We start from the raw sequence: 24798 nt of genomic DNA, 5'->3' as shown, positions 1-24798 counted from the left end.
TTGCCCATTGTTCAACTGGGTAGTTTGTGTTATTACTAACCTGAAGGAGGTCTTTATATATTCTCCACATTAACCCTTTACCAGCCAATATCTTCCTTTATAATTTTCTTCTGAAAAAGAAAATCATCAATGCTTTGTTTGTTTGTTTTTTAACAGATGAACTTTATTGCATCTTTAAAATCAAATAGGTCTGGCATCTTGTTGTTTCCATAGCTGCACAACTTAAATCTTATTCATCAACCTACTGAACTGTTCCTTTATCAGGGACAGAGACATCATCAAAAAATTTTCTTATATCCTTGTTTTTAACTGTTGTGGCTTGCTGAATCAAAGAAGCTGAATTTGATACAAGTTCAATGGCCATTTCCTTCAAGAATTAACTCATCTTTCTAGGCTTGAGATATTGAACAGGCAGCACCTGGCCTCATCCAAACCCTGCCAATGTATTTTTCACCCAAGAAATTTTCACCCACTCTCCTGAATAACAATGGGGACGTGAGCACACACAGACCTTGTCTTGTAAGGAAACCCAGCGTAAACACCTTTGAAGATTTTCTGCACATGACTAGGAGTGTGAATTGCAGCCAGCTCCTTTCTATTTCCCCACCATCTGTCAACCTGAAGCCTCTTCTTTTTCTTCCCAAGTAGACTGGTTTCTACATTAACATGATTGAACTCCCTACACAGGGTTCCTCGGGGGCCCTACACAATCACTGTGTGTCCTACAGCATGACGTCGACATTTTCTGGAATGTCGACAGTCTGGTTGCTGAGAATGGTCTTCATTCTCACAGGAGGCATGGCAAAAAAGAAAGAAAATCATCAATGCTTTTTGTGCTAAATTTAAGACATCACTCCTAAACATAAAGGTATTCACCTATATTTTTCTATGAAAATTTTTCAAGTTTTATTTTTAGCATCTAAGTCTTTTATTCATCTGGAGTTTATTTTATATCTGATGTGAAGGTGGAAAAAATTAATCTTTTTCTATCTAATCCATTTTTCCAGCTCCGTTTATGGAACAATCCTTTTTCCAGTGGTGCCATGTGTGACATATACCAAAGATCCACACATGTGTGGTGCAAGTTCTGGGTTCTCTACTGCATTCCATTTCTCAATTTCTCTATACTTAACCAACAACACACCATCTTATTTACTTCAGTTTCATAGCAAGTCCTACCATTTGGTAGGACAATTCTCCACCCCTCACCCCGACCCTGGTCTTCTTTTTCAGAGGTATCTTCACTGTTTGGGGCTCTTAATCCTTCCATATAAATGCAAGGATCATTTTATCAGTTTCTATGTAAAACTCTGTTGGGATTTTAGTTGGAATTGCATTGATTCTAAAGATCAGTTTAGAAAGAATCAATATCTTTAAAAATATTAAAGTAGGGCAGGCCACGGTGGCTCGGTGGCAGAGTTCTCGCCTGCCATGCCGAAGACCCGGGTTCGATTCCCAGTGCCTGCCCATGCCAAAAAAAATATATATATATTAAAGTACCTTGTCCCTGAATATAGTAACTCTCTCCATTTATTTTCTTCTTAGCATCCCTTAAAAAATTTTTTTCAATGCACTTTTATTGAGATAAAGTCATACACCACATAAACCCATCCAAAGTATACAATCAGTGGCTCACAGCATCATCATATAGTTGTACATTCAAATCACAATCAATTTAGAATATTTTCATGACTCCAAATAAAGAAATAAAAATAAAAAGAACACCCAAAACACCCCTAGTCTTTATCCCTGCCCCTCATTATATATATATTTGTCTTCATTTAGTTACTCATCTACCCATGTACTGGACAAAGGGAGTGTTAGCCTAAGGCCTTTACAGTCACACAATCACGTGACAAAAGCTGTACCATTATATAACCAAAGATCAAGGCTACTGATCCACAGCTCAACAATTTCACATATTTCCCTTTGGCTATTCCAATACACTAGAAACTGAAAGGAAATGTCTGTGTAATGAGGTAGTAGTCACAATCATCTGCCAAATCCTAACTTCTCAGTTACACTTCCTCTCTTTCATTTGATCACCTTTCAATTTTCAGGGATATCTGGGCAATGACCATTTTAACTTTGTGCGGGAAAAGGGTGACGACCTTATGGGTAGAGGAATGAAAATGGTTGATGTTCTCTGGGTTTCAGGTCTTCTTAATAAAGTTTTAAAATTTTCCCTGTAGGGGACTGAAACATCTTTTGTCAGATTTATACTTAGTTATGTCATATTCTCTGATTCTAATTTAAATGATGTCTTCCTTCAAATTATATTTTCTAGTTATTTGCTGCTGGTTATAGAGATAAAATGGACTTTTCTGTATATTTAGCCACTTTGCTAAACCCACATTAGCAGATTAAAAGAGAAAAATCAACTGATCATTTAAATAGATACAAAAATTTTTTTAAAACTCTTAATCAACTCATGATAAAGATTCTTAATAAATTAGGAATATAAGAAAATTTCCTTAACCTGATCATAAATATTTGTTTTATAAAAAAAAAAGTGAGAAAAAATATCACCAAAATTGAGAAGTTCAGGAAGCATTCCCACTAAAGTCAAAAAGAAGACAAGGATGCCCACTGTCATAGCTTTTACTGAACTGGAGGTCCGAGCCAGTGCAATATGACAAGAAAAAGAGATTAAAGACATATGGATTAAAAAGAGGATATTATTTGAAGATGATATGACCATTTCCACAGACCCCTCCCACAAATCTACTGATAAATTATCAGAATCATAAATGAAAACAAATGATTATTTTGCTATAAATTATTTAATGTCTGCCTCTTCTGCTAGAATATAAACTGCTTGCTATATCTGCCTTTTTCATTACTAAAACCCACTGCCTAGCACAAGTGGCTTACATGTAGTAGGTGTTCAACAAACATTTGTGAATTAATGAATATAAGGAAATAGGAGAACAAATATTTACTAAGCAATTATGTATCAGACACTGCATAGGTACTGGGGATAAAACTCGGAATAAGACAAAGTTCTTGCCCTCTCAGAATTTAGAATCTAGTGGAAGAGATCAATAATTACATAAGCAATTATTATATATACACTCAGTGCTTTAGGAGGCGGTAGCAGCCATTCTGGAACACATAAAATGAACAGCTTCACTGAGAGACTGTAAGTGAAGGGAAGATTCAGTCAAGCAGACTTTTTGGAAGATCCAGAGTGAATGTCTAAGAAGACATATCCTAGGAAGAGCCAGTAATGGAAGAATACTAACATTTTATTTTGTAGCTGGCCGTATACAAGTATTGGACATATATTACTTCTCTTAATCCTCACAAATCAACCCCATTTTGCAAACAATGGTTTAAAATAATGCCCAAAACAGACCCAGCTTTTTAATTTTGAGTTCAAAATTTTTTTAGTAAAATATGATTTTGATCATTTGGGGGGCATATCTGAGGTTTTCACATACCATGAAATACCAAAAAATTATAAAGTATTTTTTAAAAGGCATTATTTTTTCAATCCAAGCACAATCTTGATGGATATAAACTGTCAGGTATCACTAAATCAGACTAGTTTCATCACCTTTACAAAGCAGTTCAAGGCATGTGTTATTTGGAAATGTCACAAAATTATTCTGAAACCTTTGGCTCACAGATTTCATTAACTATAGCATGGCTTCAATACTGTGTTTCAGTTGGAAATACAAATACTACAATGTAAATTTCCATTAATGAAGGCATGGTTAAATACATTAAATTATGGTACACAGACATAGCAGGATACTCCATATTCAATAAAAAAGGCAAGATCCATATGTACAATAGAAGAAGATCCACAATTTTGCAGAAATATATGGATAATATTTTGTAAAATTAAAAATATATTGTAAGATCATTGTTACATCATAAGTTGTTATATTACTGTAATGACAAATTATGATCACCTATGCATAAAGGACCAAACTGTTAACATTAACTACCTCTTAAAGGTAAAATAAAGACAGGGACTGTGGAAACTTCACTTTCTACTTTACACATTTTCATAGTATTTCTGATTGTTTACTTCAAGAAAATATCACTTGTGCATTGTTTTAAATAAAGGGGCAGGAACGGGGGCGGGAGTACAAGGAAGGATATGAAGGTTTCCCGTGAGAAAATATATATGGGTGAAATAAACTCATGTTAAAAACAATGCTCTTCTGGGCTGGCCACAGTGGTTCAACAGGCAGAGTTCTCGCCTGCCATGCCGGAGACCCAGGTCTGATTCCTAGTGCCTGCCCATGCAAAAAAAAATCAAACAAACCAAAAACCAATGCTGTTCTTACTCTCAATTATTTCAGAAAAAAATCATAGGTATGAAAGAATGATAAAGCAAATGTGAAATCATGTTAACAGTGACTCTTGCAAATTTTCTAAGTTTGAAATTATATATATATATGAAAAAAAGGAGCAGAGAGCAATATTGTTATTTTAGCTCACTGAATTAAAGATATCATTCCCATTTTTTAAAAAAAAAAGCATGCATCAATGCCTCGGACTCTAACATAGCCGCATGCTTGGCTCAACATCTTTAGTGGCGGTGAATATGATCGGTTGTGCTATTTCTTTCTTGAGGTTGTGTATTATAAATGGACAAATAGTGCACTCATTCCAAATTTTTCCTTTTCGGGTCTGAGCAGCTGCAGTCTCCCAGGTACAGTTCCTGGTATGGCCATCAGGTGGCAGAGTGACTCTACTGCTGAGCAGTCCTGGCCGTGCCCGCAGGTGCAGTCCCAAAGGCCTAGCAACACGCATGTCTTGGACAACTTGCTCAAGCAGAACTTTCCTGACAGCTTGTGACATGGTGGTGTAGCGTACCGAAGGCAACGACACTTAAAGCATTAATTCACTTGCTCATTTTCCATGTGGGTCTAAGCAATAATTAATGTATATATATATGATTTAGCCATTAAAGGCTGGTAGAAAACACAAAGCTCAATGTTAGCCTAATACAAGGATCTTTCATAAATTTTAATCACTGATGTATTCCATGGTTCTTCTTGCCCCTTTTCTTGCATTGGATGGATGGCATGTTTCTAAAGAAAATCTAGCAACTGAGCTGATTAGTTTCACTTTAAATTTATAATCTTGAATCTTAAACCTTAAATAAACTCTCAGAACTTCTGCGATTCTCCATTTCTTAGGAAGCTTGCTTTCTCACTCCTTGAGAGCTCTATTTCATAGTTTATTCCTCTCTCTTTAGACCTTCTCATCCATAGTTCTTTGAGGAAAAGAGAAGCCATCAAAACAGAAACTCTCTAATCCTGCTGCCACCATGCCCCATTTTAATCTTCCCCTTTTTTTCCCTCCATTTTTTCCCCTCAATTTTAACAGCAGGGAAGATCCTCCTGCCTTCAATGGCAATTTTTCCACTTGTGTCCCAGATCCCATCCTACCTCACCCTTCTCCAGAACTTTGCTCCTGTGTATTCCTACTTCCCACTACTGGATCATTCCCATCAATTTACAAACTAGTGCCTCTCACTTTCCTTACACTACTTTCCCTTCTCGTTTCTCTGCTGCCCTTCAAAGCCAAATTTCAAGTTAGCTAAACTCCCTGCCTTTACTTCTTCATCTTCCATTCTTCTTCAACACACAGCAATCTGCCCTTTGCCTTGTGCTCTAGTCTGCTAGCTGCCGGAATGCAATATACCAGAAACAGAACAGCTTTTTAAAAGGGGAGTTTAATAAGTTGCAAGTTAACAGTTTTTAGGCCATGGAAATGTCCCAATTAAAGCAAGTCTATAGAAATGTCCAATCTAAGGCACCCAGGGAAAGTTACCTTGATTCAAGAAAGCCTATGAAGTTCAGGGTTTCTCTCTCAAGTGGAAAGGCACGTGGTGAACACAGTCAGGGTTTCTCTCTCGGCTGGAAGGGCACGTGGCAAACACAGCGTCACCTGCTAGCTTTCTCTCCTGGCTTCCTGTTTCATGAAGCTCCCCAGGAGGCGTTTTACTTCTTCATCTCCAAAAGTCGCTGGCTGGTGGACTCTTGCTTCGTGGTGCTGCAGCATCCTCTGCTCTCTCTGAATCTCTCACATTCTCCAAAATGTTTCCTCTTTTATGGATTCCAGTAAACTAATCAAGACCCACCCGAATGGGTGGAGACACATCCTCACCTAATCCAGCTTAACAACCACTCCTGAGTGAGTCACATCTCCAGGGAGATGATCTAATTACAGTTTCAAACATACAGTACTGAATAGAGATTAGAAGAAATGGTTGCCTTTACAAAATGGGATTAGGATTAAAACATGGCTTTTCTAGGGGTACATAAACCTTTTCAAACCAGCACACCTTGGCAAACCTCTAATACTTTTCTTCAAGGTCAATAAATATTTACCTCCATTTTGATAAATCAAAAAAAATATTTCCCTGTGCTCATCTTTCTTAACCTCACAGCAAGATGCGGCATAGATGATCATTTCCTTCTTGTGTTTTCAAAGACATCATTCTTCCATGTTTACCTCCTCTCTCTCTACCCACACCTTCTCGGTCTCTTTTGCTGCTGACTTAGTTGTTCCTCAGGGATCAGACACTGGCTTTCTTCTGTAGCTCACTGTCTCCCTAAGTGATACACCATCCTATACTAATTTATTTATCTAGCTCTGACCACTCCTTTGAACTTTGGACTGCCATAGTCTACAGTCATCTTCAAAAGTCTTAGAGATATACAAACTTACAATTCTGCGAAAGGAAAGAAAAACAGGAATAGTACACAACCTCTCAGTGTACAAACCTCTCATGTCTCTCCACCTGCAGCCAACTGAAGTCTCCTCCACTCATTAATGATAACAAACCTGGGCATCATCTTTGATTGCTCCTCTCACCTCTCCCTGACATTCAACCCGCTGGCGAGTGCTATCAGGTTCTTATTGACTATCTCTCAAATCGGGCCACTTCTCCCACCTCCGTTGCCACCACCTGGTCCGGGTCAGGCGCCTCTCTGTCCTGATGACCGCAGCAGCTTCCTGACCAGATTGCCCATTTCCACTCGTCCTCTTCTGGAGTCCATTCACTACAAAAGAGCTAGAGTGATCTTTTAACATTTATCTATCAGATCAGATCAGTCACCACCTTAAAATCCTCCCGTAGCTGCCCATCACACTCAAAATTAAAATCCCACCACCTTTCTAGGAATCACAAGGCCCTGCGTGGTGCGGCCACTGTCTGCTTTTCCAGCCTCATCCCACATTGATCTCTTCCCCATTCACCATGTTCCCACCACACTCAACTTCTCCCACTCATTCTCTCTTCTCTGACCAGCATATGCCCTTTCACCACCTCTAGGGCTTGCACCATCTCAGCCTTCAGGTCATCTTCTCGAAGAAGCCTTCCTTGACCACGATTCCTAAGGGAGGGCCCCAGTTCCAGCTCATTATTCCCCATCTCGGGTCCTCATTGGTTTCTCCAATGACACTTACCACGGTTTCTAATTATTTTATTTGTCATTTATTTTCTGTCTAAATTTTACAAGAGGAGTTAAGGTCCAGGGGTCAGGCTTATTTACTACTGCACTGAGGCCAGGGCTTAGTCCTTGGTCCTCTCCTGACTCTACATGATCTCACGCTGTCCCATCATGTTAAATACCAAAACCACCCCATTGGCTCCCAAGTTTATACCCTCAGCCTGAATTCCAAACCCCCATATCCAACAGCCTACACTCCATGGCCGGACTCCATCACCTCCTACTGCATCTCCCTGGCTTACTCCACTCTAGCAGTGATGATCTCGTCGTTCCTTCAACATACCACACATGCTCTGAGATCCTCAGTGTTCTCTCTTCCTAGAAATATCACATAGCTAGCTTCCTCACATCCTCCAAGTCTTTTCTCAAATGTGATCTGCTTAGTGAAGGTCAACTGAGATAATGCATGCAAAGTACTTCTCATGCGTTTGGCATGCAGGAATTTCTCAAGCATTAATTATTTTTTTGGTGAAGTAGTATAGGTTAAGGGTTGAAAGCATGGGCTCTAACATTAGAATACCCAGGCTCTTATTAGACCATTTTTGTATGTATACTTGCACACATTGGTTAATTCTCTTGTAAAATAGGATCTATAGGCATGTTTTCCTATCAATTACATCACCAATGGATTGATAAATAATATAAAATGAAATATCAAATAATACAGCAGCCTGGTAACTTAAGAATATCATCTTGAAGGTTCATACTCCTTCCACACAATTACATACCCAATGCAAAGAAGCCAGAATCCAGGCAAAGAATTTTTATTTCACATGAGCTTCAACAACCTAAGTCTCATTAGCATTCCAGGGAGAAGACAAATATAGCCACAAAACAATTTAAAAATCTGTAGTGCTAGCTACAAACATTTTTGGTGGTTTTAGATGAAAAGTATTTGTTATAGGGAAAGAACAATTTTGGTAGAGAAGTTTATAAGAAACTGTCGGAAAGGTGTAAAATTCCTGGAAGTGTTTCAAAATCATTTCCCCACTGTGTAGGGCGAGCCAGTACCATGTGGACAACCTCGCTGTTCTTGTCCTGGAGATAATCGCAGCCCCCATTCAAGGCCTGCCCTCTCATTCCTTGCTTTACACCGAGCCTCTTAGAACTACAGCGGTAACCAACATTCTCAAAGTCCCTCTGAAGCCCTGACTTTGCCCTGTAGCTCTGAAGCTCGAATTCCTTACTGCTCTAAGTTACAACAGAGCTGGCTGGTTTTTGTTTATTGGTTTGTTTTCAGCCAAATGCCATAAATAGATCTCAGGTTTCTCAGTCTTACAACAGTGGGTGTTTTGGGATCATTCATTCATCCAAATGATTATTGACCATCTATTGCTTTCCAGGCACTCAGCCACAGAAATGAAACATACGGTGCCTCATGCTGAAACAGTGAAGATGAGGGAGTGAGGAGGACACAATGGAGTAGAGAGTGTCAGGGGAGCTCAGGGGAATGGGTGCCAGGGAAGAGGTGACATCCAAGCTGAACTTTAAAGACTGACTAGAAGGTACAAAATAAGGGGGAAAGGCCTGTAGGTACAAGAACAGCAAGTGCAAAGGCACCAAGTCAGGAGACCATGGCCCGGTCAGTGACTAGCAAGCAGCTTATTTCACCTGAAAGGATAAGTGCAAAGGTAGAGAGAGGTGAGGAGGCGGCTGCAAAGGCCATCAGGCTGTGTGCCGACCAGGGTCCTACTGAGGAGATTAGAGTTCACCCTGACAAGGACAGAACCCTACAGAAGGAGGGAGGTCAGTCTGTCCTCCACTCAGTCCAGGCAGCCTTCTGCTATTAGACTGAGCTACAGCAGATCCAAACCCACATGCTCCGCGTTCAAGGCCCTTTGTTGTTGCCTCCACAAATGCCCTCAACGGTTACCCTCTCTCTGCGCCAAAAGAAGCCTTGGACCCTGTTCTTTCCTGTGGCCCCACCCCTCACAGACCTCCCTCAGTTTTCCCCCAGGCTGATCCGAATCAGCCCACTTGCTCCACAGCTCCATGCAGGAGTGCAATCACCTGCTTGGTTTGCAGCAGCAGAGGGCAGAAGTGGCCCATAAATATTCCGGACAGCCTGGTGCCAGCCAGATAAAACTAATCCTAGACACAGTCTCTGTGCAGGGCTTCTCAAACTTTAACATGCACACAAACCTAATGAATCTCATTAAAATGCAGATTCTTAATTCAGCGGGTCTGGGGTGGGGCCAGAGACAGCCTGATGGCCAGGTTGCTGTCTGGGGAGCACACTTTGAGTCGTGAGGCGCTAAGACAGCCCTTCTCAAACTACCGGAGGTGGAAGGCCTGCTTTGTAAATGTCCAATGTGCCATGGGCCAATACAGTCATAAAATAAAATGAAAATGAATTACTAAGAATAATGAAATTTTAAAAAGAAACAAAAACATAAGCTCCAATTTTGTATTACTGGACTCAAGAGATATAATATTACCAAATCATACAGGTCAGCTGAGCTCTCCCATCGATTCCTTCCACGAAGACAACTTAGATTGCAGACACACAAGAAATCACGGCATGCTAATAACAAGCTTTAATTTCTACCATTAGATTTTATGGGCAGAGGTGGGATATACTAGAAGCAGGTAAAGAATCTGCTTTTGGACTTCATGAATGTATTCCCCACGAACATACAGTTTATGAAAAATAGTTTTTTGATGAACAGAGTTGCCAACAGTTGAACACCCACCTTGCCACTCTTCCTCGAAGATCCCCCAACCCTGAGAGCTGCCGCATTTCCAGAGTCTTTAAAGCAGAATTGGTTCCATAGCTGATGTTATCCCGGGCCCGGATCTGCTCCTGGAGTACCTAGGTAACACGGAAAAACATTAAGCATCATTTGAGGATGTACAAATCCTCAAAAGCATTTTATGGTTTTAGCAAAAATAGGAATATTTAATTCATTTTTTAAATGTCTCCTTTTTTTAACAGTCATGGGAAATACACATGTACAGAGAGCCAGAAAGACCAGAAAGAGAGAAAAGAGCTCAGAGATCATTCATACAGCAAGTCCCTTGACTTGAATAAACACTCAGACACGGATGTCAAGCCATTTGATCAAGGTCCCACTGTAGGAAGAGATCAAGCCCGGAGCTCAAACTTGGACCACTAATACGCAGTTTAGAGTTCTGTCCACTACTCCAGGCTGGTTTCTTTCTTTGATAGTCATTGTTTTACATGAGCAATCCCTAAATCTATTAGGAAGGCCATATAGCATAGCAAGAGGGGTGGGCCAGAAGGTAAGGAGAGTCAAAAGAACAGATTCAAATCCCTGTTTGATCACCAGCTCCTCCAGCTGAGTGATCCTGGGCAAATGTCTAACCTTCTCTGAGTTTCCTTTTCCTTGTCTGTTAAGTGCAGTACTCTTAAGGCTCCTGTGAAGACTACATGAGATTATACATGTGAAGCATTTAGCACAATGCTTAGTATACAGTAAATATTCAGGAAATGCTAATTTTCTCCCAGTACTTTTTTCAATTACAGAATAGTCATTCTATTACCTGAAAGTTAATGAGTGAAACAATGCCTTCACTTGGACATGAGAAATATCATGTAGCAAGAGGGATTTCCGGTGTGAAGAGAAAAGCTGGTTTGAAAGGATTATGTAGCCTAGAAAAACCATGTTTTAATCCTGGTCCAGTTTTGTGGGGGCAGCTGTTTCTTTTGATCCTTATTCAGTACTTTAGATTGGAAACTTGATTAGGCTATCCCCAGGGAGATGTGACACACCCAATTGTGGGTATTAACCTTTGCTTAGAGGGAGATGTGACTCCACCCATTCCAGGTGGATCTTGATTAGTTTACTGGGATCTTTTAGAAGAGGAAGCACTTTGGAGAGAAAGATCCGTGAGAGAGTCTGAGAACCATGAGAATGGCGAGATAACCACAAGAACTACCAGAGCCCACAAAGCCAGAGACCTTCGGAGATGAGGAAGGAAAACACCCCTGGAGGAGCTTCATGAAACAAGAAGCCTGGAGAGAAAGCTAGCAGACGTCACCCTCTTCGCCAGGTGCCTTTCCAGTTGAGAGAGAAACCCTGAACTTCATCGGCTTTTCCTGAGTGAAGGTCAACGCTTGTTGGTACCTTAATTTGGACATTTTTATAGACTTGCTTTAATTGGGACAATTTCTCAGCCTTAGAGCTGTAAACTAATAACTTAGTAAATTTCCCTTTTTAAGAGCTGTTCCATTTCTGGTTTAAAGCGTTCTGGCAGCTAGCAAACTAGAAAAGCAGGTTATGACAATTTCATGGATGCTAGGAAAAGATGACCACTTCTGAAAGCTACGTAATTATAATCCCTTTGCAACACACACAGAACTTGTGAAAAGTCACCCAAAAGAAAATTATCAAAAAGTTTGTATTGACTCACATGAAAGGCAGAATGGTATCTCGTAGGAGACATTAAATGAAAGCAGAACTGCTTGAAGATCAGGTGGCCTCACATAAGCATGGCCATCTCAGGAAATCTTCCAAGGAATGAGGACGGCGAGGGGGGCCACTCTCCCCACCCCAGTGCTTACTGAGCTATGAGGTGCCCTGCACTGCACCACTCGCTGACGTGTCCTCAATATCCCCTTAAGGACCCCCCCAGCTACAAACCAGGAAACAAGGCACCAAAGGCTAAATGATGCACCCAAAGACACACAGGCAGTGAGGGGTATGGGGAAGCTGTACACACCCCAGGAAAAAAACACGTTCTGAAAGTTAACCCATTCCTGTGCGTCAGCTCTGATGTTGTAGGTGGGTCTTCACTCTGTCTTGTGGACAGCGAACTCAATTCATAAAAGTAACCATCCCTTCCATCAACAGACGAGTGGCTAAACAAACTGTGGTATATACATACGATGGAATATTATGCAGCTTTAAGACAGAATAAACTTATGAAGCATGTAATAACATGGATGGACCTAGAGAACATTATGCTGAGTGAGACTAGCCAAAAACTAAAGGACAAATACTGTAAGGTCCCACTGATGTGAACCGACATTAGAGAATAAACTTGGAATATGTCACTGGTAACAGAGACCATCAGGAGTTAGAAATAGGGTAAGATAATGGGTAACTGGAGCTGAAGGGATACAGACTGCGCAACAGGACTAGATACAAAAACTCTAAAATGGACAGCACAATACTACCTAATTGTAATGTAATTATGTTAAAACACTGAATGAAGCTGCATCTGAGCTATAGTTTTTTTGTTTGTTTGTTTTTTTAATATATTTTTTTATTTTTATTTTTCTCTATATTATCATTTTATTTCTTTTTCTGTTGTCTTGCTATTTCTTTTTCTAAATCGATGCAAATGTACTAAGAAATGATGATCATACATCTATGTGATGATATTAAGAATTACTGATTGTATATGTAGAATGGAATGATTTTTAAATGTTAGTTAATTTTTTTTTAATTAATAAAGAAAAAAAAAAGTAACCATCCTTGCCTTTAATTCTTTCACTGACTTTGTGAAATTTACGTTCAAGGAAGAAATTTTACGTTGTCCTTGGCTCCTTAAATGCTCCAGTTAGTTTTCATTCAGGTCTACCTGTTTCTTTGGCAGCTCTCTTTTATTCAGGCCTGCTCTGGGCTGTGCTTGTTCTTTCTCTGGCTGCTGGGCCCCCTTAGGTGAGATGTTCCTTTTCTCTCTCTGCTCATTACAAGTACCGTAACTGGGTGGTTCTGAGCGTGGTAGAAGGGACTCGTGGGCTGGAGGTGCGGCAGGTGAGAGGGCAGAGCCAGTCTCCAGGTGACACCGTGGAGGAAGCCTCTCTGCGTCCTGCTCTCCTCAACTCTCCCAGGCCAGAGGGTGGGAACACGGTGCCCCGATGGGGCCAGGGAGTTGGCACCTTCACGGATGGGAGGCCACTGGCTCTCGCCGTCCCTCCCCCAACTGCTCAGCCACAAGGTCTACACCTCACTCCGAGGATGTCTGGGGCTGCATCACTGCAGGCTGGCCCAGACCTGCGTGCCTTCCCACCCCAGGTTTTCGGGAAGGTGGCACTGGAATCGGGTATCAAGTAGAGGCAGGCACACCTCCCATCACTTCCTCCACCAATCCAGCGCTTTCTCGAGAATACGTTCTACTCCACATTTATCTGCGTGTGTAGCAACGTGTTACTATTTATGTCTAGAAACTGGATGATTTCTGGTATACCGACAATTTGTAGTCCAGTTTGCAAATGAATAGAAGAGCCCAATTAGAGAAAGCGTAATTATGCTTACATAAATTGTTTTTGTGCTCCCTTTCCTCAACTATTTTCTCTCTCTTATTTTTCCCTTACATGCCAAAAAGTGCATTTAGATATAATTTTTTTTAAGATTTTCAAACTTCTCAGTAAAAAGCAGAAATTAGGGATGTGAATATTCTGTGATTTCCTTCTTGGAAACTTGGTTGGGGACACTATGGATGAAGAGACAGCGACCGTAAATCAACATTGCACAGAAAGAAATTTGGAACTGCTAGATCTATCAATTATTTGCTGTAGCCTCCAGCTTTTTCTGAATGAACCTGCTCTATTAAGAGGAATGCAAACTAGTTACAATCACCTGTGAATGACAAAACATTAGTCATCTGAACACATTCTTGCAGGAAAACTTCAGATCTGACTAATCTGGTTCTGACACTCTCCCACTGATGAAAAGGCACTCTCGTTTCCTCTCTCCTTTTGAGAGTAACAGAAAGTTAACACGTATCTTTTAGTGTGTAATGCTTCGAATCTTTGTTTATATCGAGGTGTAAGACCCGTGATTCTTGAACTTCTGTGAAGTCCATAAGGTTCACTCCGGTGGCCTGTTAAACACAAAAATTCCTAGGCCCCACTGCCAGAAAACCAAACAGGGTTTGGAATAGGGCCCTGTAATGTAGGTGTTCAATGAACAGCTCTGAAGAGTGGTGGTTCACAGGCAAAGGACTGCATCAGGCAATAGAGAAATGACAAAGGCTGCAAGCAATCTTATTTCATTTGAGTTGTTTCTCAATCAAAAGAATCACTTATTGCATTTGAGTTGTTTCTCAATCAAAAGTATCACTAAACAAAGAAAATGAACAGCAATTTATAAAAGAAGCTAAAAATAACTAACACATTTTTTTAAAAGCTTCAGCCTTACTAGAGGCAAATAAACAGGAAATTAAAATCATACCATTTCACCTATTAGAAAACAAATATTTTAAAAACTTTTAATGCTAGAAAGCATCTCAAAAACCAAAAGGCACAGTTGGCCCATCCTCGTATGACTTTTCTGGAGAATAGTACAGCAAAACATACCAACAAACTTAAAATTCTCATAATTTTTGACCATTAACTCTGGTTCTTGCAAACAATTTTAAAGGAGATAAGAAAAATGACACAAAAATTGTATGCACAAAGACATCTTTATAGTGTGAAATACATAGAGTATTTTTATGGCTTATCCACACAGTGCATTATTATGCAGCCACTAAAGAAAGAGCAGTGCTTTTAAAAGACAAGGGAAAATATTTCTATTTTAATTTCAAGCAAAGAAAAGAAAAAGAAAAGGTACAAACTAAATACACAGCACAATTCCAGCTATGTAGTCAGATGCACATAAAATAAAACTAGAATATGAACATTTGGCTTATCTCTAGGGAGGGATTTATTGTATTTTCTACAACGAGACATTACTTTTAAAACCAGGGTGGGGCAGAGGGTGCAGAGAATGTGAGTTTCTTTATGCTTAGAAATAAGACAGAAAAGCCCATTTAATCTTCAGAATTCTTATTAGGATGAAAAAGGTATTATATTAGAAGTCCTTTGAATAATACTGAAAAGACCTGTATATACCTGAGCATAACATAATATTCATGTTACTAAAAAGTTATGTGAAAACAGAAGGCTTTAGAGAGTTTGCTATTTAAAGCAATTCTATAATGAAACCTTAGAAAAGCAACCCTCTGTAAAGTCAGTAATTGTGCCTTAATTTTTCATTGTATAGCAATATATCATTAGGAAGTATTTACTTCAAAAAGCGTGTACATTTATGTTCTAGTTATGTCGTCACCTAATCCAGCTCAACAACCACTCTTGATTAAATCACATCTCCAGGGATGTGATTACACAATACAATATTGAGTAGGGATTATTCTGCCTTTATGAAATGGAGTTTAGATTAAAACATGTCTTTTCTAGGGGACATACATCCTTTCAAACTAGCACAATTTAAGTATATTATCAGCTCTCCATTATTGTCGATTCAATTCAAGAAGCATGTTTTTTGCATGCCTACTGTGTGCTGTGCGCCAATCTGCCTTTAGGGAGCTCGGCTGCAACAGAAAAGACTCCAGGTGGTAAGTGCGTGGCCTGAGTCCACACAATTAACATATTTCACACTAGCAGAGGGGTCCCGTCCCCTTGACAAAGTGGTGTCCAGGTCTTCATTTATTTCTAAGATACGATCTGTCTATAAAGGACCTCCCTTTGCAGGGACATCATGGCACAGAGAGCCCCATGTGATTAGTGCTTTTATGCAAAGATGATGACAACCAATGCCCCCGGGACTTCCAAACCGTCCAGGCAGACTGAGGTTGCCTAGGAACGTGCAGGAAAGAAACAGCTCTTCATGTTGCTCCTTCTCCAGCATTTTCTAGATTTGGAAATGAAAGTGTGACTCTGATATCACCGAGAGCACAGCCCATCTGCAGCAGGGCAGGGCCTTATCAGGAGGAGATTCTCCTACATGGCATCAGCTCCCACCTTTTTATCTCTGCACTCAGATTTAAAACTCCCCTGAGTTCTAGACTCAGATATCAATTTGCTTTCTTGAGCATTTCCATCTGGATATTCAATGGGCCCCTAAAGCTTGCTGAGTCCAAAACAGAAGTCTCCTCATCTCCAACACCCAGGAAGTCCACTTGGCGCTCCAAAATAAACCCAGAATCCACCCACTTCTCTCCATCTCCAGCATGACTACCTAATTCAAGGCACCGTCACCTCTCCTGAACTGCAGCAGGAATCTCCTAACCTGTCTCCCTGCTTCCACCCTTGCTACCGTACGATCCCCTACAAGTGATCTTTTTCTAACATAAACCATTCTACAAGCTTCACAAGGGCAAGGGGGTTTACTGTCCAATTTACCAATGCACCCCCAGCACCACGAATGTGAATTATTTTTAATTATTTTGCATAAATCTAACTAATGAATTGTAGCCTTCAAGGCTATGATCTGGCCCCTTGCCAGATGACATCACTCCAGTCCCACCAGTCCCCTTTCTGCTCCTCAAACACACCAAGCTTCTTCCTACCTATGCCTTTAGGATCTGAGTTCCCTTTCTTTGGGATGTTCTCCTCCCCATGAGTCTCTTCCCTCTCCCTATTCCCACCTCCTCATCCCAGTCTCAGCCCACATGTCACCCTACCTCTGAACACCCTTTCTCAAATAGCCCACAATCACTCTCGATCACATTATTTTATCTTATTGGTGTCAGGGCATTTACTAGGCTGAAACTACTTGTTCCTTAGTTTTTACTGTCTGCATACCCCAGAGCAGGGCTGAGAACTGGGCCTGGCATGCCTGGGTCACTACTGTAGACCCATGTGTCTCTAACAATGAGAACCGAGTAATTTATCAGTGAACTTAGCTCCATGTTCCAGGATCTGATCTTCCATATTAAAAGCTCAGAGACTATTTCTAGCCCATGCCTGGAGATGACCAGGTCCTCAAAGACAGACTCAGGCAAACTAGAACATACTGGAGATACCAGAACACCAATTTATGAATTTATATTGAAAAACATCCATCAAAGGAACTGAACTAATACTCAAATTTCACTCAATTCACTGTTTTCCCTCCATAGAGTCAAGCCAGATGACAAGCCAAGTCACAGACAGAAGGTAGGCTATAAGTATAGAATTAAAACAAAATGAGGGGGGAAATAAGGTATCAATGGCTGAGAAAGTTCAAGTAGAGTCAAGAGGCTACTCTGGAGGTCAGTCTTATGTGAGCTACAGTTGGACATTGCTCTCTACCATAACTTGCCAAACTCCAACCTAAACCAATCCTGCCACCTAGGGTGTTATATAAGATTCTACAAAGGATCCAGGCACTAGGGTTACTTTCCAGAAACCTACAACCTTCAGATGGGTCCCTGGACCAGATAAATCCTGAAACACAGAGGGGCCAACCTCTCCAGAACATCAACTAGTTCCATCCCTCTATCCCATATTATTGACAGCCCCTTTCAACATGAAAAAAGTTAGAAGGGCATAGCCCAAATATCCCTAATGGTGGGAGAAAGTCCAAAGGTGATGTTGGAGCTATACAGAGTAGATAAGGTTTAACAAATGAGTATGACTGCTGAATCATATATATTCATATTTCTTTTAGTCTCCAGTATCTTAGAGCAGCTAGAAGTAAAAACCTAAAATTGTGGAATTGTAACTCATATCAAACTCTGAATATAACTAATCATTGCAATGTGCTTTGAAATTTACTGCTTTCTTGGATATATGCTATTTTTCACAAAAAAGAAAAAAAATTTCTTCCAGCTTCCAGTGTTTCAGAGCAGCTAGAAGGTAAAATCTGAAATAGTGGAATGGTAACCCATAACAAACTCTAAAATCTATTCTGTAACTACTTGTTGAAATGTACTTTAAAATAATTGCTTTTTCCCTTCTTTTCTTTGTATATATATATTATATTTAACAATAAAAAACATTTAAAAAAATGAATTTCAGTGTTAATCACCAAAGTCCCTTCGCTGATATACTGTTGTCTCAATGGGAGCAGAACACTCAGCTGCATACTAAAATTCCTGTTTTAGGCAAAATTCATGAAGTCAAGTAGCCAAGACTCTCTCCTCACTAACTGTACTGGATACGCGTTGAACCGAGCTTTGGTCTGCCCCTCCACCCATGCATTGACACCATTATCCACGCCTCCATTTTGACATTCTAATAAAGCCCAATTCTGCAATTATCATTTGAGTTGAAAAAATTCTTCAGTAGCCCATTTGAAAAGTATTAAACTAGTAAACTAAGTATAATATACTCAAGTAGATGAGGGCTTGCTATAGTTTAACATAACCCAAGTAAGTCAAAGCCAGTACCCCAAGCCAGTGAGATGTTAAGAAGCCTGAGAAGATGGACACCAGGAGGAGGTCTGTAGATCCAAAGCAGCCAGGTGGCAGATTCCATGGCTGGTTCCCCAAGGGCCAGTGAGACACAGCTAAAGCCCTAGAGGGACAGAGGCATCCAAACAATTTCTCCAAGCCATCAAACTGGCATAGAAGAGAAAACTTAATCCTAAGAAAAGGACCATAGACTGCTTACCAGGATTTGGCTTCCAGGGATTGAAAACAGTTTAAACCAAAGACAGTGTGAATGATCTAGACATGTATAATTCATACTTGACTGCATTACCTCTTTTAAATGTATAATGATGATGATAATTTGTGGAAAGTTTCTGAGGAATAAATCATTGATAGCATACTCCACATCATAAGGCAAATTGCTAATGGAAACAATGGGTGGAGATGGATTTAAACAATAGACTCCTTCATTCAACATTTATCAAGTACCAACTGTGTACTAGTACACAAGAGTCATCTGTTTCAACATTGGAATCTGCTGATAGAATATGGGTAATAATTTCAGGTTCCAGGAAGGGCCAAGGACCCCAGAGCTTTTGATTAAGAAACACTGAGTGAATACTACTCTGTGCTATATACTGTGGTAGCTGCTAAAAATAGAATAATTAAGATTCGGTTCTGGGCGGGCAACAGTGGCTCAGTGGCAGAGTCCTCGTCTGTTGTGCCAGAGACCCAGGTTCGATTCCCGGTGCCTGCCCATGCGGGGAAAAAAAAAAAATGAAAAAAAGAAAAGATTCGGGTCTAGCTTCCAAGGATCATGTAGACAAGTGATTTGCTGATAAATTTTACTTTTCTTCCTGTGCATTACTTTGTTCAGACACACACGACAGAGGATCATAAAGAAGACTTGGCAAATTTACCAAGATGCAGTACTAAAATAGCTCAATTTGATTAACTCTATCAGGAGCCTGGAGTGAGCTTTAAAACTTGAGAATGGATTCATCTTTTTTCATTTTCATTTTGTCACTTGTAGGGACAAATTTTCACAAAACAAACATACAGTCAAATTTCACTGAGTAAATTGAAAAACAAATGTAAAATGGTAATAAAAATAACTAAAAGCCAGGCAAGTTTCAGAAGAAGTTCATCAAGAATCTACAAACAGAAAATACTTCTGCTACAGCACTTAAATACAATTTGAATATCATCATTGCTATTTGCTTTAAATATGCAAATATCATTTTTGGCACAGTACCCACCCTCCCCAAATTTACACTGTTTATAAAGACTTCCTTTCAATACTTCAGAAATTTTACTCTACACCTTGGTTTCATTTTTTTTTTTTTTTAGTTTTTTTTATTAATCAAAAAAAAGAAAAGAAATTAACACAACATTTAGAAATCATTCCATTCTACACATGCACTCAGTAATTCTTAGTATCATCACATAGATGTATGATCATCATTTCTTAGTACATTTGCATCGATTTAGGAAAAGAACTAGCAAAACAGCAGAAAAAGATATAGAATGTTAATATAGAGAAGAGAATTAAAATAATAATACTAATAAAAATATATATATATATATAAAGGAAAAATAAAAAAACAAAAACAAAAGATACAAACACACCAACAAACAAACAAAAAACCATATTTCAGGTGCAGCTTCATTCAGTGTTCCAACCTAGTTACATTACACTTAGGTATTATTGTGCTGTCCATTTTTGAGTTTTTGTATCTAGTCCTGTTGCACAGTCTGTATCCCTTCAGCTCCAATTACCCATTATCTTAACCTGTTTCTAACTCCTGCTGGTCTCTGTTACCAATGATATATTCCAAGCTGATTCTCGAATGTCGGTTCACATCAGTGGGACCATACAGTATTTGTCCTTTAGTTTTTGGTTAGACTCACTCAGCATAATGTTCTCTAGGTCCATCCATGTTATTACATGCTTCATAAGTTTAGTCTGTCTTAAAGCTGCATAATATTCCATCGTAGGTATATGCCACAGTTTGTTTAGCCACTCGTCTGTTGATGGACATTTTGGCTGTTTCCATCTCTTTGCAATTGTAGATAATGCTGCTATAAACACTGGTGTGCAAATGTCCATCTGTGTCTTTGCCCTTAAGTCCTTTGAGTAGATACCTAGCATAATTCATTCTGCCATTCTATGTCTTTTGATTGGGAAATTCAGTCCATTAACTTTTAGTGTTATTACTGTTTGGATAATATTTTCCTCTACCATTTTGCCTTTTGTATTATATATATCATATCTGATTTTCCTTCTTTCTACACTTTACTCCATACCTCTCTCTTCTGTCTTTTCGTATCTGACTCTAGTGCTCCCTTTAGTATTTCTTGCAGAGCTGGTCTCTTGGTCACAAATTCTCTCAGTGACTTTTTGTCTATAAATGTTTTAATTTCTCCTTCATTTTTGAAGGACAATTTTGCTGGATATAGGAGTCTTGGTTGGCAGTTTTTCTCTTTTAGTAATTTAAATATATCATCCCACTGTCTTCTAGCTTCCATGGTTTCTGCTGAGAAATCTACACATAGTCTTATTGGGTTTCCCTTGTATGTGATGGATTGTTTTTCTCTTGCTGCTTTCAAGATCCTCTCTTTCTCTTTGACCTCTGACATTCTAACTAGTAAGTGTCTTGGAGAACGCCTATTTGGGTCTATTCTCTTTGGGGTGCGCTGCACTTCTTGGATCTGCAAATTTAGGTCTTTCATAAGAGTTGGGAAATTTTCAGTGATAATTTCTTCCATTAGTTTTTCTCCTCCTTTTCCCTTCTCTTCTCCTTCTGGGACACCCACAACACGTATATTTGTGCGCTTCATATTGTCATTCAGTTCCCTGATCCCCTGCTCAAGTTTTTCCATTCTTTTCCCTATAGTTTCTGTTTCTTTTTGGAATTCAGATGTTCCATCCTCCAGTTCACTAATTGTAGCTTCTGTCTCTTTAGATCTACCATTGTAGGTATCCATTGTTTTTTCCATTTTTTCTTCTTTGTCCTTCACTCCCATAAGTTCTGTGATTTGTTTTTTCAGATTTTCTATTTCTTCTTTTTGTTCAGCCCATGTCTTCTTCATGTCCTCCCTCAATTTATTGATTTGGTTTTTGAAGAGTTTTTCCATTTCTGTTCGTATATTCAGCATTAGTTGTCTCAGCTCTTGTATCTCATTTGAACTATTGGTTTGTTCCTTTGACTGGGCCATATCTTCAATTTTCTGAGCGTCATCCATTATTTTCTGCTGGTGTCTGGGCATTTGATCAGATTTCCCTGGGTGTGGGACCCAGCTGGTTGAAAGGTTTTTCTGTGAAATCTCTGGGCTGTTTTTATTTTCCTGCCCAGTAGGTGGCGCTCGTCTGTCTGCGGGGCAGTCGGCCCGGGAAACCGCGCATGGAGGCGGGGGTCGCTGGCCGCCGCGGCTTGGGGGAGTGCCGGTCCAAATTGCCCAGCTGGCCCGAGACGCCAAGCGTGACGGGAGGGCCCCGCTATCCAACGTTCCCAGTCAGACCGGGGAGCCACGTGCGTGGAAGGGACCCCAGTCGCCAGCCGCCCCGGCCAGGAAAACGCGCGCCCCTCAGGTATCTCACCGCAGCGGATTCTCCCTGCCTGTTCAGCCGTTCCAGAATGGGGTACGCTGTCTTTTTGGTCTCTGTCATGACTCTGGGAGCTGTTTCGTATTGTTTCTGTTTCTTTAGTTGCTTTTCTGGAGGAGGAACTAAGACCCGCGCGTCTTACTAAGTCGCCATCTTCTCCGGAAGTCGCCCCCTTGGTTTCATTTTAATCAAGTCTGGCTATGACTTCAAACATTCTATTTTGGTGATCTGTGTGGACACGCTTGGGCTTGTAATATACATAAACCTTACGTAATAAGTGTTTCATATCTGTCTATTAAATTTCCAACCTTTCTTGCTATTATTTTAATATATAGTTATCATTAGTTATAAAAAAGTAAAAGCTTAAATAGCCAAAGTAAATTTCTTGCCAAAATTAGATTTTATTCAGTTTTCAGTTCTACAACAGGAATCATCTTTTCATTGACAAAAAACCACATACTCCAAAAATATTTATAAATGGAAAAGAGGGCTGTCTGGTTAAAAGCAAGAATAACCATTACATAAAATGTGTTTCAGATGTTGGAAAAACATCAGTATTGAAATTACTTTAAAACTCATTGCACTGTAAATTGTTCAAAAATAGTCTGAAAGAAGTTTAGGGAACAATATTAGCAGAAGAGTTGATGATTGATGGTTTTGGATTTCTGGGTATGTTTACTATTAACCCTAATTATCTAAGCAATTCAAGTGAGCTTTCATCAAAGGAATGATGGAGCCTGGTCAAACTCCAAAAGAACTAATGCTAGAATTACCTGGTGTTATGAACAAGTTTTTCCTGCTGGGGAAGAAGTCAGAAAGCAAAGAGTGGCTAAATAAGATGGCCTGTCACATTTGAGAGTTGGTTACCTAAGTTCAGGGCTCGAGAAAAGCTGCTAAAAGGCAAAGTGGAAAAGTGAAAGTAGCAAAGTCTTGGAGTTTAACAACCCACTTTAGTCTCAGTGCTGCCACTGTCATTGAGACCTCAGGTGAGTTCTTTCCGCAATGTGGGCCTGAGATCTGAAAAGGATGCAAGATGGTCTCTAGGGTCCTTCCTAGTCCTTTCTCACTCCCAGCAGATCTGCACTTGGCTTTTCTCTGAATAGGGCGTTTATTCATTCAAGCATTCATAGAATTTTGCTCCATGCATTGAGCTTGGAAACGCAAAGATGAGAAAGACAAGGTTCCTCTCTTTTTGCAGAGGTGTTGAGTTGCACAGTGTCCTCCACAAAATGAATTTCTTCCCAGACCCTCAGAATGTGACCACATGTGGAAATATGGCCGTAGCAGATATGATTAGTTAAGATGAGGTCATACCGGGTGGTGTGACCATGGCTCAGTGGCAGAATTCTTGCCTGCCATGCCGGAGACCCGGGTTCATTTCCCAGTGCCAGCCCATGTTAAAAACGATAATAATAAAAATAAATAAACAGGCCAATGAAGGAAACATTAAAAAAAAAAAAAAGGATGAGGTCGTATTGATGAGGGTGGACCCTAAAGCCCCTGAATCAGTGTCCTTACAAGAAACACAGAGATTCACGGAAGAAGGCCACGTGACAATGAGGGCCGGAATCAGAGCGGTGCTGCCATAAGCCAAGAAACCTCCACTATTGCTGACAGTCACGTGAAGCTGGGAAAGAGGCAAGGAAGGATCCCTTCCTAGAGCCTTCAGAGAGAACATGTCCCTGCTGACATCTTAATTTCAGACTTCTAGCCTCTGTGAAAGAATATATTTCTGTCATTTTCAGCTACCCAGCCTGTGGTAATTTATTACGGCAGTCCCAGGAAACCAATGCAGAAAAGTTCACAATCTATTAGGGAAAACAGATGTATAAAGAAACGATGGCAATCCTGTTCAGAAAATGCTACACTAACAGGGCATGTACTGGGTGTTAGTAATGCCTTAAGGAACAGGGAATTAGGGAGCAAGGGAAGAACTGGCACGGAAGGCTTCCTAGGGTGAAGGAACAATTAAACAGCATTGAGAGCTCATCTGAGGTTGGAAATTATATCTATATAAATGGCTCTGACCATTAGATTAGTACTATCAGTTATAAATAGCAGTCACCAAATTATTCCCTGGACCCACAGTTACAGCTAAAGCACTATCACCTCTTTTGACAGAAGAAATTAAGCCCAAGGTTATCGAAGGGTAGAAATATACTCTGTTTTTATGTGAAGAAGGCAGTAATGCCAGAATAGATTGGTTCCATTCTCTAGTCTACCCACTCACCCACCTGAGTGCAAGGAAAGGCTAGGCATGGATAAAATCGGGAGATCATATTATTTTCTACCATGGAAACAGGGGCATCTGCACTTTTTATGACATATTCTTGGCTGTTGACTGAGGGGATGGGAACCTGAGAATCTTTATTTCTCCCCAATCACTCTGATTTTATCGATCTCGCTCTTCTACTTTGGGGTGTAGCGGGGCCATCAGCCTCCCAATGCATCTGCATTTCCAACCCTTTACAAAATTGAAACTTTAAGTTGGGGTTCTTCAGTTTTGTGAAGCTGTCAACTTAGGGTTGCCAAGTTATTTAGCCTCTGGGATAAAAGTGTTTTAGTATCCAAATATAAAACTTAAAAGATCATTCTAAATATAGATACCACCTTCCAAACACATGTAAATTATCCATGGCAATCTCTTAATCTTTCTATGCCCCT

At 40.0% G+C, this 24798-nt stretch overlaps 1 protein-coding gene and 1 pseudogene across 2 annotated transcripts in view; both read right to left on the bottom strand.

The window, feature by feature from the left end:
• Positions 1-24798, bottom strand: part of FAM81A (family with sequence similarity 81 member A) — an 84722-nt gene that overhangs the window by 35128 nt on the left and 24796 nt on the right. For both annotated transcript variants that reach the window (XM_077126641.1, XM_077126642.1), the window contains exon 4: positions 10175-10293. In XM_077126641.1, coding sequence (XP_076982756.1) covers positions 10175-10293 — 119 coding nt within the window. The remainder of the gene's footprint in view (positions 1-10174; positions 10294-24798) is intronic.
• On the bottom strand, positions 242-924 carry LOC143655181 (large ribosomal subunit protein uL6 pseudogene; annotated as a pseudogene).

Source organism: Tamandua tetradactyla, chromosome 14 (assembly GCF_023851605.1).
Source record: "Tamandua tetradactyla isolate mTamTet1 chromosome 14, mTamTet1.pri, whole genome shotgun sequence".
NCBI classification, from domain to species: domain Eukaryota; kingdom Metazoa; phylum Chordata; class Mammalia; order Pilosa; family Myrmecophagidae; genus Tamandua; species Tamandua tetradactyla.
The sequence above is the reverse complement of the archived record's forward strand: the minus strand, read 5'-3'. Positions and strand labels throughout refer to the sequence as shown.